The sequence below is a fragment of the Lepidochelys kempii genome, chromosome 3 (assembly GCF_965140285.1).
Source record: "Lepidochelys kempii isolate rLepKem1 chromosome 3, rLepKem1.hap1, whole genome shotgun sequence".
Lineage (NCBI taxonomy): Eukaryota > Metazoa > Chordata > Testudines > Cheloniidae > Lepidochelys > Lepidochelys kempii.
The window spans coordinates 104,932,646-104,949,628 of NC_136382.1; the positions used below are offsets into that span (position 1 = coordinate 104,932,646).

General features: G+C 41.4%; 1 protein-coding gene across 7 annotated transcripts in view; it reads left to right on the forward strand.

Annotated features, from left to right (window-relative positions):
• PDE7B (phosphodiesterase 7B) overlaps window positions 1–16,983 on the forward strand; it is a 278,426-nt gene that overhangs the window by 230,983 nt on the left and 30,460 nt on the right. For all 7 annotated transcript variants that reach the window (XM_073337392.2, XM_073337390.1, XM_073337395.2 and 4 more), the window contains 2 exons: window positions 12,965–13,116; window positions 14,898–14,961. In XM_073337392.2, coding sequence (XP_073193493.1) covers window positions 12,965–13,116; window positions 14,898–14,961 — 216 coding nt within the window. The remainder of the gene's footprint in view (window positions 1–12,964; window positions 13,117–14,897; window positions 14,962–16,983) is intronic.

Sequence of the window (16,983 nt, forward strand, 5' to 3'; positions counted from 1 at the left end):
CTGTAGTTGAACAGCTCCTGACTACTGTCCAGGCTGCCTGTGTACGGCTTCATGAGCCATGGCATTAAGGGGTAGGCTGGGTCCCCAAGGATACATATAGGCATTTCAACATCCCCAACAGTTATTTTCTGGTCTGGGAATAAAGTCCCTTCCTGCAGCTTTTGAAACAGACCAGAGTTCCTGAAGATGCGAGCGTCATGTACCTTTCCCGGCCATCCCACGTTGATGTTGCTGAAACGTCCCTTGTGATCCACCAGAGCTTGCAGCACTATTGAAAAGTACCCCTTGCGGTTTATGTACTCGCCGGCTTGGTGCTCCGGTGCCAAGATAGGGATATGGGTTCCGTCTATAGCCCCACCACAGTTAGGGAATCCCATTGCAGCAAAGCTATCCACTATGACCTGCACATTTCCCAGGGTCATTACCCTTGATATCAGCAGATCTTTGATTGCGTGGGCTACTTGCGTTACAGCAGCTCCAACAGTAGATTTGCCCACTCCAAATTGATTCCCAACTGACCGGTCGCTGTCTGGCGTTGCAAGCTTCCACAGGGCTATCACCACTCGCTTCTCAACTGTGAGGGCTGCTCTCATGTTGGTATTCATGCGCTTCAGGGCAGGGGAAAGCAAGTCACAAAGTTCCATGAAAGTGCCCTTATGCATGCGAAAGTTTCGCAGCCACTGGGAATCGTCCCAGACCTGCAACACTATGCGGTCCCACCAGTCTGTGCTTGTTTCCCGAGCCCAGAATCGGCGTACCACAGCATGAACCTGCCCCATTAGCACCATGATGCATGCATTGGCAGGCCCATGCTTTCAGAGAAATCAGTGTCCATGTCCTGATCACTCACGTGACCGCGCTGACGTCGCCTCCTCGCCCGGTATCGCTTTGCCAGGTTCTGGTGCTGCATATACTGCTGGATAATGCGTGTGGTGTTTAATGTGCTCCTAATTGCCAAAGTGAGCTGAGCGGCCTCCATGCTTGCCTTGGTATGGCGTCCACACAGAAAAAAGGCGCGGAACGATTGTCTGCCGTTGCTCTGACGGAGGGAGGGGCGACCGACGACATGGCTTACAGGGTTGGCTTCAGGGAGCTAAAATCAACAAAGGGGGTGGCTTTACGTCAAGGAGTATTTCAGGCAGGACTTCACGGAGGGTTCCAATAAGAAATAGTGCACCTAAGTTATTGTTCTTATTGGAACAATGAGGTTAGTCTGGCCTCTGATTGATACATGGCTAGATTTACCTTGCTGCACCTTCTCTGAGAGTGACTGCAGCGTGACCTAGAGGAATGAGTCCCCTAGACAGGGGACGGGGGAGAAGCAAATGAGTACAAAACAAATCTGGTCTATTTCTTGTTTTGATCCACTCCATCTATCTTTTACATCTTTGGCTGGCAGCAGACGGTGCAGAAGGACTGCATGCCATCCACATCTCATGGCTGCCCAGCAGAAGATGATGCAATAGGACTACTAGCAATCCGTATCACCTGCCTGCTCACCATAAGACGGTTCAATAGGACTGACTGCAGGACTAAAGAGAATGACCTGGTCGAGTCACTCCAAATTTAGTCCCTGCGCCCATGTCTGCCCAGGCACTCCTGGCCGACGTGGCCAGGAGCACCTCGGACATGACAAGGACGGCTACCAGTCGTACTGTACCGTCTGCTGCCACAAGGCAATGGGTTGCTGCTACTGTGTAGCAATGCAGTACCACGTCTGCCAGCACCCAGGAGACATAGGGTGACGGTTACCTGAGCGGGCTCCATGCTTGCCGTGGTATGGCGTCTGCACAGGTAATTCAGGAAAAAAGGCGCGAAACGATTGTCTGCCCTTGCTTTCACAGAGGGAGGAAGGGAACGGGGGCCTGACGATATGTACCCAGAACCACCCGCGACAATGTTTTAGCCCCATCAGGCACTGGGATCTCAACCCAGAATTCCAGTGGGCAGCGGAGACTGTGGGAACTCTGGGATAGCTACCCACAGTGCAACACTCTGGAAGTTGACGCTAGCCTCGGTACTGTGGAAGCACTCCGCCGAGTTAATGCACTTAATGCACTTAGAGCATTTTCCGTGGGGACACACACACTCGAATATATAAAACCGATTTCTAAAAAACCGACTTCTATAAATTCGACCTGATTTCGTAGTGTAGACATACCCTAAGGTGCCACAAAGACTCTTTTTCTTTCTGTAGCTCAGTTTGCCTCTATGTAAAATGATGCCTTTGAGGCATTTGACGAGGTTTACTTTACCTACCTTGCAGTCAATATTTAAGGCTTAATGAATATTTCCAAAGTACTTTTAGATTCTTATATGAAAGGTGATCTAGAAATGCAAAGTATCAGGTTTGGTAAAATAAGATATGGACTCCTATGGACAAACTCTGGATCTAGATCTCAAACACCCAACATTTGGAGATGTTTGAATCTGTAATTTTAGTTTGTCCCACAATAAAAAGAATTTGCAAAATTCAGATACAGCCCCAGGTTTGGATTTTGAACAATTCCAAGGCTTTTGGTTAGGGCCCATCTCCAGAAAAAATAAAATCGAATCACAATCTTCACCCAAACCTCTACGTTCAGATCTACGTGATCTGAACCCAAAATTTTTGAGGTTTAAAAAAGTTTGGTTAACTTTTTATTTTGTTGCCTTTGGCTGGGACAAGAAATGGAAGTGCTGAAATTCCATAAGAGAGGCCAGTCTCATGGTATTTCTGTCCCAGATGAAACTAGGAAGTGCTAAAAGTCTTGTGAAGAAGTTTCAAGGACTTATTGGACTACCCAGATTAAAGAGGTTCAGATAAGCATCCAACACTCTGAATGCTTATTAAAACAAAAGAGCCAAACTTTTGAGTTTCACCATATCACTACAAAATACTTACCTTATGCCCCAGCACAGAGATACCTCCAACTGGAAATGACACTTAGCTTCCAAATTGGTTTGGCCCCTCCCTGCTGTGGATAGCAAGAATAACCCCAAAACCTAAAATTCATCTATGGACTTGCTTTGAGCCTCCTATTCATGAAAGGGGAATTAGGATTCTGTAATGTTGTCTCAGCACGGACAGTTCTGTTTTCTACTAAAGCTCCACTCTAAGCACAGAATATCTGTGTGTTTCTCTCTCCACTCTCTTTAAAGGAACAGACAAGTTTTAAGAACAATCCTATTAAAAAAATGTTCTTCCCTACATTATTAATGACAAGGTGGATGTGGATTGAAAAGTAAATTCCGCTTACTGTCATTTATGCTGTTTGTTTAGTTTTTGCACTTCCTTAAGCTTAGAAAATGAAAGCCAGAGAGCGTTTATATATTTTCATGCACTAGTAAAAAGCTGCAATTTGTTTTATGAACATTGCAGGGGAATGTTTAAAACTAAACACGGACTGTTTTTGCTGCAATTTTTAAAAAAATCCATGCAAATGTTTATACCACTATATAGAGTTGTAATTTTTTTTTTAACATAAATCCTGGGTTTATGTCACCCGATAGTGTCCTTTTAATACAGGAGTTTCCAAATGAGGAATTGTTTGTTTTGTCACCTGACCTTCTGTTACTTGATAAAGAAGGGAAAGGGTGTTTTGATGATAACATTGAGGACACTTTCCTAATTACTTAAAGAACCGGGAGAAGGGATCATTAACATGATAAATGAAAGCTGTGTTAGCTGTTATTACAGGGTATGTGGATTTTTCCTCAAAGGGGGAAGGGGAAAACCATTTCCTGTCACACAAGTTGCAATCAGCTGTAGATCATATTAACTTGCAGCTTTAAAATAAAGATCCTGAGTATCCTATCCTACAGACAAGACTGAAGCAGTGAAGTGAAGATTTCATATGAAAAAAATACAACACTGGTTGAAAATGCATGTTACAGCACGCATAACACCCTCTCCAAATAACATACAGGCAACTGAATCAAAGACCTCACACCTACTGTTTGCCTGAAGAGGGCTTTAATAACTAGCCAAGTCAAGTTCCCCATGACGGCTGAAAAGCATCAAGAGAAACAAACCTAGTTTTGCCTTAAATTTGGATTTAATCTACTCCCTCTTGGATTTCTGTGACTTCATACATTTCTTTCCTTCAACATGTATTTGCAACCCACTCTTCTGCAGGACTTTGGATTCTTTTAAAACCTCCATTGCTATTCTTCAGTTCTGTGATCCCATTTCAGATATCCCAGAGAAAATATATTTTGGGGGAAGTCCAGTATAGTTAGTGTTTTTCAGGAGTGTCAAGGATTGCATGGGAACATGATGAGTTGGAAGTTGAGCTGTTTCAAGCCACTGTCACCTAACATGAGATGATGTATCTGGGAGGAGACACCACTTGGCACAATAAGGGGACAGCATTCCAAAACCTGTCACAAAAACATTGGCACAGTAGCAATTAAATTAGCCAGACAAGGAGATGAGCATCTCCTTTGCAGGTAGTACCCTATGTTCACAAGCAGTTGCTTTGTGTGCTATAATTAAAAAAATATAAGTTAAACTCTGCATCCAGCCAATAAAGGTGCAGTACCCTAATTTTTCAAAGACTGATATCAAGGGCATCATGTCCTGTATGGCCCAAAAAGGAAAATATTTCAGATTTTCTAAAATTCAGCAGATCTGCTCATCATCTACCTCTCTCTGACAGGTTCAGAGCCCTGATGATTTCTTCATGTCCTCCTCTAGATTGTAGGAGTTATGCTCATCCAATCAAAGAACAGAAAAAACGGATGTGACTTACATGGCCAATCACAACTAATAAGCACCCCTCAAACTTTGAGCATAGACCAGGGGTGGGCAAACATCTGGGAATAGAAATTGTATGGCGGGCCATCAATGCTCACAAAATTGGGGTTGGGGTGTGGGAAGGGGTGAGGGCTCTGTTTGGGGGTGCAGGCTCCACGGTGGGGCCAGAAATGAGGAGTTATGGGTGCAGGAGGGAGCTCCAAGCTGGGGTGGAGGAGTGGGGTTCAGGGGGTGGTGAGGGCTCTGGCTGGGGGTGTGGGCTCTGGGGTGGGGCTGGAGATGAGGGGTTTGGGGTGCAGGAGGGTGCTCCAGGCTGGGATCGAGGGGTTCAGAAGGTGGGAGGGGGATCAGGGCTCGGGCAGGGGGTTGGGGTGTGGGGAGAGGCTCAGCGCTGCAGGCTCTGGGCAGTGTTTACCTCAAGTGACTCCCGGAAGCAGCAGCATGTCCCTTCTCCGGCTCCTACACAGAGGTGCAGCCAGGCGGTTCTGCATGCTGCCCCATCCACAGGCACTGCCCCCGCAGCTCCCATTGGCGCGCCAGAGGGCGCCATAGGAGCTGGGCCATTGGAGCAGGTAGGAGCTGGAGCGGGGCCATGTTGTGGCTTCCAGGAGCTGTGTGGAGCGGCCCCCAACCCTGCTCCCTGGCTGAAGCACTGGCAAGCCCTAGACCCCACTCACCAGCAGGAGCTTGAGGGCCAGCTTAAAATGGCCCGCAGGCCGTATTTGCCCACCCCAGACAGTGATCTGTTCACAATCAATCCAGAGAGAAAAAACAAAAAGATTGGTTCAAATTTACTCAACAAGTGAGTTTCAGGACAATGTGACCTGTGCATGAACATTCAACAATCCAAAGAGGGGGCCAAATGCATTGACTAAATTATTTGCTGGTAATTATTTCATCAGTTGTAACTCAACTATGGTAATATAATATTTTGAATGTTATTTAACATATTGACATAGTCACAACCAGGTGGCCCCATTTTGCTAGGCAGACTACAAAAGATGTCACAAATGAGAGTCTCTGCCCCAAAGACTATTATGCTATACCACTGTTTTAGAGAATCTCCAGAAAGACAGTACAGATGCTCCCAGGGTTACGCAAGACCCAACTTACGCAAATTCGCACTTACAGAAAAAGTTCCGTAAGCCAGAAATAGGATTTTTGAAATTTTTGCGTAATATACAGGTATACATTTCCGACTTACTCAGAATTCAAGTTACGCAAGGCTTTCCGGAACGGAATGATTCCGTAAGTTGGAGGGCGCCTGTACATAGTTAACATGTCAAGCATTTCAAAAAGGATCTGGGGATGTTCTCCCCCAAAAGACTTTTATAATTGTTAATGAGAAATGTTTTGGTATAGTATATAGTTGAAAGCAAAGAGTTTATTACTGGTAGCTCTGGATTCTGAATTAAATGCAAAAGGCAGGAAAGTCTCATGTGGATTTCCAAAGATATTGAAATCTACAAGATACCAATACAGCACTTATTTAATGTGTTCTGCTGCAGTGTGTAGTGTTCTCCTGTCTAATATTTAATTTTTATGATCATAGTATATTCATGGCAGGTAATATCAGCAATTTTCTTAACTTATAAAATATCACTCTGATCAAACTGGTAACATTGTTATCAGCACCAGGGCAAGGTTTCAACCATATTTAGAATGAAAATCAATCTGATTATTTTTAAACCAAACCTCAATTATGTGTTTTCCAAAATAGCAACAGACAGACCTTAAAAGGGTCAGAGGTCCAATTGGGATGTTTATCTGAATGTTCTGAGGTCTGCCAAGCTGGAGTGGAAACTTTGCAAGTAACAAGTTGTCTTAAAATGTTTTCTGAAGCTTCCTGATTTCTGTCACGCCAGAAATTCCAGGAGAGCAGCCTTTCTTCAGAACTTTGATAATTCTACTCTGATCTTGAACCAGGAAGTGCAGAGGTACAAGAAAAAGACAGACAGAACACTTTCTCAAAAGCTTGCAATAGGTTTAAAATCAAGTTTTGGATTACATCTTATTTTAACTGAGCCTGTTCACTTATCCTTAAAAAACTACAGGTGTCTTTTAAGTAGTGTGAAAAATCCATGCTGCACCCTTGGACACAGGTAATAAGAATACACAGCAATTTATCTACTGTTAGCACTTCCACGTATGCTCCTGTTTATACTATGGGAGAACTTTGGAAGGTGAGAATTTTGGCACAGTACACTAAACAAAGACAAGACTGTAGTAAGGGTGATGTAAATCTAAGCTAAACGTTTGGTATGAATTGACAGAGGCTTTATCGATGCTGGAGAAATTAACTGGAGTAAATACTGATTGTTCCCCCTTAGCCAATTAAACGCACCTGGAGTCCACACTCAAATGCACTTCAATCAGTTGTCACAGGGGCCACCACTGCAGGATGTTACCTCCAGAATCTATAGGGATAAAGTGTCTCCTTAGTTCACCAGCTATCACCTCTCTCCCTCCTGCCATGCCTCCAGAAATGCCTCCTGCAACCATTTTCTCTATTCCACCAACTCCTCTTTCCCTGCTTTTGCAGGCCCTGATTTGCATAACAGAGGATAAGCATAACATGGCCAAGGGCATGCTGCAAGAAACCAGGGATAAAAGCTGTATATGAGTCAAAGGTGTGTTTAGTAGACCTGATTTATAGATGTTAGGCACTTTCCTAGAGCATCCTTGAGGAAAATGAGTAGAACATTGTTTCTGAGTCAATTAGTTATTTGAAAATTAACAAACCCACTTTCCCTCCAGGAAAGGAGGCAAATAATCTCTCCTCATTATACACTCAAGTGCTGTGCAAGCCAGAAAGAAGATATCACCAAAGAAAACTCAGAGGTGGTTTGAATGCATAAACAAAATCTGTTCATTTAAAAAAATGGTACTAAGACTGTAGAAAAGTCAATGTCTGGTGTGGAGGTTAATTTGTCTTTGTGTAATATTGATTTACACAATCATTTTTTGGTGTTAACTTGCACTGCCTCTTCCCTTTGTTAATACCACCTCCATATTGCCTTTATACACTTAGTGCACACGCCCATATGCTACCTCAGCACTGCAAAACAGAGAAAGATGGTAGGTAAGGAGCTCCCAATTCAGGAAATCTCATTTAATTGAGATAACAGTTTTCGGAGGGAGTGATAGGCCACGTACGGGGAGAGCTGATGCGTGTTACTCCCTTCTCCTCTGTGTTGCCAGTGGCACTTTGTTTTGAGAGAGAAGGATACAAGCAGTTCCTCATGGCTTATTAACCTCCTGAGGGGCACATGCAGTATTCAAGTGTCAACCAGTATCCTACAGTCAGGTATTGGCTTTGTATGTACTGTATTTATGTATGATGTTGCCCTCTAACAGCTGCCAAACAGAATGGATAAAGGACCTACTAGCACTGTCAGCTAACGGAAATCTCCTTTAGCATAAGTAGCCTGTGTTTTTGGAGCTGAAGAACCAGGGTAAATGTTGCAGCTTCATAGGGAGTGAATGTGTGTGTTTACACAATAATTGTGCTCCATCTGCAGCAAAAGGATTCCTCACCTAATGTGCCGGGCAAAACTTCAATACAGTGTGGATGTGCACCCCTTAGAGTCATACATGTGCTGCTTTTGTGGATAAGCATAAAAATATCCATAAGGTGCTAGAATTATTAAATCAAGAGCATAACAAAGTCCCAGGTGATATTTTATAAGTATAAAAAGACATTCCTGCCCATATTTCAGTTTCATTTCAAACCTGCACATACTTGTCAAATCCTCTCCTACATGTCCCTTTGCAGCCACATAATGTCAATATTTTTCTTTTTTTCAAATCAGCTGCTCATTCTACAGACAAATGCCCATAGTCCTATGGTTGCAGAGAAAAGAAACCTGCGTAGATACCTTATGAACTGAGTTCTCTGTGTATCATAACTCATTTTATTCTAAGTACAAGCAGGTATCAATAGCCCATTGTGTTTCAAAATCCTCCTGTGATCTATTCCAAGTCCTTGCACCCAAATGAAAACAAAAAAATGTATATTCCGTATAACCTTCATTAACTAATGTAAAACCATCATCCTTAACTCAGTCTGGTTATTGGGGCACATAAGACAGGTCATAGTTATTTGCACTATTGGTGAGTTGAAGACAGAATTTTTGCCTTAAATCTAAACTCCTTCACTTTTGCTGTTTTAAAATCAAGCTCGTTGTGTTATTTAAGCATCATTTTGTCCCTCAGTTTCATTAGATTTCTTTTTGGCTTAGAAGTGAAGAGGGGAGAAAGAGAAAATGCCACTGACATTACAGATAAAGCAAGGAGCCCAAAATGTAAGCCCTTTACAAGAATGTTCAAATCTTGGATACTCAGCTCATGCCTATATGCGAGCATCCAAATGTAGGTCTTGGACTTCATGTTAAGAACCCACTTTTGAAAATTCAGCTCCTAGCACACATTACGAATATTACAGATTCCCCCTTATTAGAATGCAAATACCTTCAGATGGGATTCATGGGTTATTGTGGATAAATTTTCCCAAAATTCACTGTGATAGAATATAGTTCTGGAGCAGAAAGGCAAGCGCTGTCTAAGGGATGCAAACTGCCCCCAGTGTTTTCTTGAAACTCCTATTGAAAGCCATGAATGTTCTACACATGCCATAATATGGCTCACAAGTGACAGTGAATTTGAATGAAATTGTCCTGGGTATTAAGAAAACATTTCATGATTCACACTGCTCCAGTCTAGTGTTTTTTGTGTGCTATAATTACCTATGTTGTAGACATAGCCTCAGTTTCTACTGCCAATCCAAGGAATAATGTACTCCCTCAAATCAAATCCGTTGCTGCTGTGATGCAGCTAGACACACACACTCTCCATATCTACTTCTCTCTACTAGAACAATCTCCTGTGCAATGGAATGGTGTGACTTAGGGATTCTGTAACTCATACTCAATGTCCTCAGCAAAATATATATTATCTTTGTTTGCTCATTTTGTGCCCTTCAGTAGCCCTGAGGTTTGGTGGCTATTGGATCACATGAGGAGGAAACTCCACCCAGAAAACTCCCAAAATGTAAATTTTTAACACCATTCCTGACATTTAAGCCAACACAAACCTGTGAAATGTGTCTGTTTCTTCGCAGTGCCAATACAGACTTTAGATACTAATTTTAGAATATTATAAAGACCTCTCTAAAAAGTGCCAGGAAAGTGTTTTAGATACATATTTTTAATATTCATAAGCATGAAAAGGTCAAATTTCACAGAAGAACCAATGCTCAGCACAGATAGCACAAAATGGCAAGAGATGCCCTCACCACATGCATGTTTTCTAAAATCTTCTCTACATAACAAATTCAGTGATGTACAGTGGAATTGCTCATCTCAAATAATGATAGGCATGCCCTAAAAAGAACTCTCCATTTTCAGCCAATCCCCTGTAAACCCCATCTTTTAAAAAAAAAAAAAAACATGCTTACCCCCACCTGCCTCTAACCACTGCCCTATATTTTCCTTTGGCCTCTCAACTTACAGTGACTACAGAGGGAACATTGAAACTGACTACACATGAAGTGCTGTTAAATACACAAATTAAACAACTTTAATTTCTCTAATAGTAAACTTAGCTGTTACTCCTAACAATACTAGGGTAAAATAAATGCCAAACTAAGTCTCTTCCTTATGAAAACAATTTCATTTTCCTTGTCAAATTCATCCATATAGGAAATTCTAGGGAAGCAAAATCATTCTGGTATTCACTAAAGAGAGCATATGACTACTGTACAACTTGAATAAAGTATGTTCCCTTTTAAATGTTCCCTGGCATCAGTTCTGTTTTTTTTTTTATTCTAAATTTAACTTCTTAGCATCACTGCACAGGGATTGGGTATGGGGAAACACCAAACAATATGACAGAGTAGGCAGCCAATTTTACCGTTTTGTTTTTTTTTTTCAAAATGGGTCATGCACTAGATTTTGTGCACTGAAAATGTATCCTTAGGTGGGTTTAGGCTGCTAGTGAAGTTTTGTGTTTTCTGATAATTTATTATCACAGTGATCTCCAGCAGATTGTATTGCAGAGGCTGCACACAAAAAAATAAACATCACAACTTGGAAACTCATTAAGAAGCCGTGCTGAACTTTTATAAGCGCCAATTTCCGGGTGCATATAATGAAGAGCATGCAATCTTGTTCCAGACCATGAGAACTGAATTCTGATGATGATTCACAATGGACACTCCAGGGCAACTCATCTTACCATGGGGATGGCATAGAGTCTAATGGCTCTGGTTCACTTACTGTTTACCATCTAAGAGCACTATACACACTCATTCACTACCCACATGGGAAAGAGAAGAATTTATTTTTTTTTAAAACCACACACAACATTACATAAAATCCAAGGAAGATGTCATTAAAGAGGACAGTGTTGTTGCAGCTGTGTTGGTCGCAGGATCTGAGAGAGACAAGGTGGATGAGTTAATATCTTTTACTGGACCAATTTCTGTTGATGAAAAAGACATGCTCTTGAACTCCACAGAGCTCTTCTTTAGTTCAAAAGCCTGGCTCTTTCACCAATAGAAGCTGGTCCAATAAAAGATATTATCTCACCCACTTTGTCTCTCTCATTGAAGAAAACAGTGTCAGTCAGTATTAGATTGATCCAACATTAGATCCCAAATTGGGTGCACAAGGTTTCCCAACAAATGTGGGGGAAAGAGAACTACAAACATGCTACAGCCAGAAAAGTTCATTTAGAAACTTAATATCTAGATCTTTTAACTTCTGAGTTCAACACATACTGGCTTCAGTTCTGTTCGGAAAGAGATCGAGTAGACCAGAGGGTCTGATTGTCACATTTCCAAATTCAGAATGCAAAGTATATTTTCATTGTAATCCAAAGGGATATAGAAGCATGAATGATTAACAAAAGCTGGGAGTTTCATTTTGTCTGATTTCCTGAAGTTTACCTTGCAGCATCAAAAAAGTTGGTCAGGTTTTTGTTGATTGCGTGCCTTATCTGTTTTGGAACTATCCATCTATCTAAAGAACATGGCACTAACAGTGCTGGTACAATTATTCCAGGACAATGCAACTCATATAATGAAAAGATTTAACCTACCCAAAGATGACAATTCTACGTCAAATAACCCTGGACCTAAAAAAGCTTTTTGTGGGTCTTTCAGTGTATAATAATATTGTCCCAATATAACTGTTAAGTAATATGAGCAAAGAATACTTAGAACTGGAATAACCAACTATTTTATCTCCTGGATGTGTACAGCCTTTTACTAGCAAACAGGAATCCCAAAGTGACTCCTGGACCTGTCACTTGTTGTACATCAGTGAAGTATATCAGCAGGTGGAAAAAAAGTCCTTACTTCAAAAGAGCTTGTTGCTATATTTATGTATTTGTTGTGTATTTGCATTATCATCACACCTAGGAGCCCCAGTCATGGACCATGGACTGCTGTGCTAAGCGCTGTACAAACACAGAACAAAAAGTCAGTCCCTGCCCTGAAGAGCTTACAGTCTAAATCCCGTCTGACCTAAACTGGTAAAACAAGTGCATGTTAGCCTCTCCATTAAACACCATAAGGCATCATTCAGAAAGTTGAAACCTCAGAAGATCCTTACTGAGGATTATTTCAACTTCAGCACAGCAAATCCCTCTCATATGTACTTAGTTTGGACTTATTCACCTTCCAAAAGAGCAGTGAAAGTCAAATTTAAGTATTTCTCTTAATCCTTACACAAGTTTTGCCAGTAGGACACATTACTATTCACATGGGGTATTTATGTGAGCCCCCTTATTGTTGTATCTGAACAGTACTCCTATTCTTTAATGTGCTTATTCTCGCAACACCTCTATGGGGTAGGGAACTGAGGCACAGAGAGACTAAGTGACTTGCTAAAGGTCATACAGGAAGCCTATGATAGAGCAGGGCCTTGAACTCAGGTCTTCTAAGCTAGTAGCTTAACCATTGCACCATAATTCATCTCTGTAATACACCTATACACCGTGACTTCTAAAGCTAAAGTATAACTTGTGCACACACACTCCTAAGAGACAGATTTTATTCCTGAATCTGAACAGCAAAGAATGCAGCATTAAGAGTATTGTGGTTTCTTGCGAGTTTCAGAGAAGACTTACAAAATTATGAAATTTTCAATGTTTTTTTTTTAAACAGTAGGGAAAGTTGTCCTTGAGCTCCAGCATGATGGTTTTTGTACTAATTACTTTCCACAGATACAACACACTCAGGGGAAATTGGCACCAAGAAAAAGGTGAAAAGACTGTTAAGCTTTCAGAGATATTTCCATGCATCCAGGCTGTTGCGTGGAATTGTACCACAAGCCTCTCTGTACTTACTGGATGAAGACTACCTTGGACAAGCAAGGGTAAGAGACATCTCCAAATCCCCAATCCTTGAAAATATCTTGTTGAAGAACATCATTTTATAACTTGCTTTTCTGAAAAACAAATGGGTGGATGAACTGGCTAAAATTACCCACTCTAATTTCACCCCCCAACAAATGTACTACACTTTCCCATGGGTTTTATGCTCATAGCATTAAGGAATGAGCATCAGAGTGACAAGGAAATGTTTAGACCGGATGCCAAAGTTCAAACTTAGCCAGCCCAAATTACAATCTGGAATTGTTAAGTGATGAACATATATTTGTATGCCTGAAGGATCCCTAAGTGAGTTACAAATGTAAGCGGATATAAAACTATATATAGGATTAATTTCATCCACCAAGGAAATGCAGCCACCTCTGCAACAATTATTTAACAGTTCACAGTAACACTACAGGACAGTTTAGGCTAGAAAGTGAAGAATGCTACTTGAAAAGAGAACTCCTAGTATGCAAAATACAATTACCTGATTCTTCAACCCTTACTCACACTGATTAGCATTTACCCAAATGATTGGTCCTATTGATGTCATTAAGATTACTCACATGAGTAAGCGTTGCTCAGTGCAAGAAAGGGTCACAAATTGTGGCCCCCACTTGGGAATCTGGATAGTGTTAGGTGCTGCAGGAATAGCATGACAACATAGAATTTTCATATTAGGTCATGCAGCTGATCCAGGTTCAAAAACCTGAATGCACCTACTCAAGTGTGTAAAGCTGTACATGGTGGGTGGTACTGCTGGACTCCTCTCCGAGACTGCATACAGCATGATATTAAAGGTTATTCCTGTGTTTGCTTGTCTGGATAGTACAGCTAAATTTTTAAGAGGGCATATCTCTTCTAAGGAACTAAGACAAAATGCAAGAATCAAGTCCTCAGGAGAACTCACATTGTATGAGTATAGCAGGGTGGTCATCAGCTTCTGCCCTGAAGGGCTTGAAATCAGCCCTGAGAGAGGGCTGAGGCTGGGAGAGGGCTGCTGCTAGAGAAAGCAGCAAGCCTCTGCTGACTGGGGAAACAGCCACAGCTGTGGTCACGCCCTAGCTGGCCTTTATAAGAGGGCTGTGGGCCAGGAGGAAAGAGCCTCTCTCTAGATGTTGAGAGGGAGGGGCCTGACTGCTGGAGCTGAGCAGGGTATCGATCAGTGGAGCGGAGCGGAGCGGAGCGGAGCTGGGGAGCTCTGGCCTGAGAAACCCCCAGGCTGCAGACCTTGATGAAGGCCTAGGAAAAGGGTACTGGGGGTGCAGAAGTAGCAGGTCCAGACCCTCCTTGCTGATGATGAGTGGCAATTATACTGCAGTCTGCCCCAGGAAGTAGGCGCTAGATGGTGACTGGCAGTAGCCAAAGACTGATGTGAGGTGGGGATAGAGGTTGGAGGTCCCCTGGTGGGGGGAGACCCAGATCTGTGGGGGTACTGCTAGGGGGCAGCACCCCAGCTTGAAAGGGGCACTGGGGTCTGGAAGGGACTCGGAACCCAGCGGCAAGCAGGACACTGGCCTGCAGAGGGTGGTGCAGAGGCTGGAAATGCTAAGTCCCTGGATGACCAGCAGGAGGTGCCACAGGAGCGAGTCCAGCCCCATCAAAATGAGTCACTTTGAAAAATTCAGAGCTAATTTGGGGCAATAAAGGAAGGCTGCAAAAAGTTGTACAGCAATGGACCTGTGCAAAATGGCAAAATGTTTTCTTTGATTTTTCACATTTTTCCTGCCTCAGCTTCACAGTCTGACATAAGTCATTTTGCTTTTCATGTTTGCATTTTCAGCACATGCTATCCAAAGTGGGAATGTGGGATTTTGACATTTTCTTGTTTGACCGTTTGACAAATGGTAAGTCATAAAAAAGTAACAACAACAAAAAACCCAAATATTTGTTGTCCTACAATCCATCTCATACAATTATTCTAGGAATTCTTAATTATTTTGCTAGACTTTTCTTGTATTTACATACATTTAAATGGGAATTGTAGGGTGCTCAGCTCCTTACAAGATCACACCATTAAACATTTTCAGAACATTCATAATTGTGTTATATTTAAATGTATCCCATATCTATAAATTTAATTTTTTCATATTTGTCATGGCCACCTTTTATTTATGTATTGTAAAATGGTAATTACTTACTTGTTTTTTTTTAAATGGCATGTTCCACTGTGAAAAATGCACAAGTGCTTTAAAAAAATCTGTTGTTCATTTCAGATCATTATAATGTGCACTGGCCCTATATAGCCCACCTACACTGGGATGATCCTCCCATGATCAGCTGCACGAACTTCAGGGCCAGACTCCATCAGCCATGAATTTTTATTAATATAAAATGGTTTTGGTCTGACTTATGTTTTATTTATATTATTTGTCAGGATAGGATATTAATTCTTCTCTCATTCAGTAATGCCATAATTATGAATTGCCAGTAAAATGTGTGCTAATGTCTATATTTGATTCTATACACACAACCACACACAAATCTAGACAATGAAGTAGCACAGGTCAGTTAAGAGTAGAGGAGGGATTCAGAGCCTGGTGGGGAAGGGGGAGGTATGACCACTCTATCCCTTCCACACTGCTAAATGGGAGGGTCTTCCCTATTAGATGCTAAGTAGATTGGGAGTAGAGGCAGAGCCGAAGTATGAAAAAAGTTGGGATTCACTGATTCAGAGGATTACTTATTAGCCCTCTGGCAGTAGAAATTATGAGGAAAGGTGTGTAAATGACAAAGAAAGCAAAAATGTAATTCTGCTGACTTGCTGAAATTACATTGAATATACTGCATTATCTTCCCGTGCTACCATCGTATAGCACTATAGCTGAAGGATCAAGAAAATGTCTTTCTGTCCTTTTGACTAAAATCTGTTTCCTTTTCATACATTCATTATCCTTCAATCCTGAATCACAAACAGTGAGAAAAGACTCTCTTTAAACCTTTCCTTATATCGCTGTACTTCTGTATAATTTAAATTTTCATTCAGTTCCATGAACATTGCAAATGGATTATTATAGAATTACACATACTCTTCCTAAATAGCTTGCCAAGATGAATACCAATGTAGGGCTCAATTCTGCCATTATAACCTGTACTGAACTCTTACTGAAGTTAGTGTGAATTTATGGGGGGATTGAGTCCTTGCTAGGTTGAAACTCATTTTCGCTGCATAAGATTGCATTGTTACTGTCAGATCCAATTACAGCAATGTGCTGAACTGGATGCATGGATTATTCATATGTTTGTACATTCATTTAGGAAATAAAAAAGTTCAACTAATTGTAAACTGCTGACTTCTCTGTAATTTGTTTGGCTTTTAATACTAATTAGCTTTGGCCATGTACTTAAGTAATTGAGATGAACTGACACTATAATTAGGGCTTCTCATTTTAGGTTTTAACTGGTAAATAACAATAAAACACTTGCAATTTAAAAAAAATGAACTTGATGTTTATCAAATAAGCACTGGAGAAACACCAGAAATGGTTACTAAGTAATCATATTGATTTCACTCCTTTTCCAGGGCAGTGTGTTTATATAGGCTCCCTGGCTTGTATCTAAGGGCTTGTCTACATGGAACAGTAAACTGGATATGGGGATGTGATTTCTAAAGCACACTAACGTGCATTAATTGGTCCATGTAAACCCTGCTGGTTTGCACTAAAGGTGTGCTTTAATGTAGTGCTGTTTGAAACAGTACTACATGTATATACAAAGAGAGCCCTGAAAAACCCTGTTTTTTGGACATTTATATAGAACTCAAAAGTTACTAACATTTTGGAAAATGAAATTAATAAACCCTGAGCAATAGAAGCCCTAGATATAGTTCACTGGGAACATTGTGCTATGTTCAAGTGCTAAAACCATCA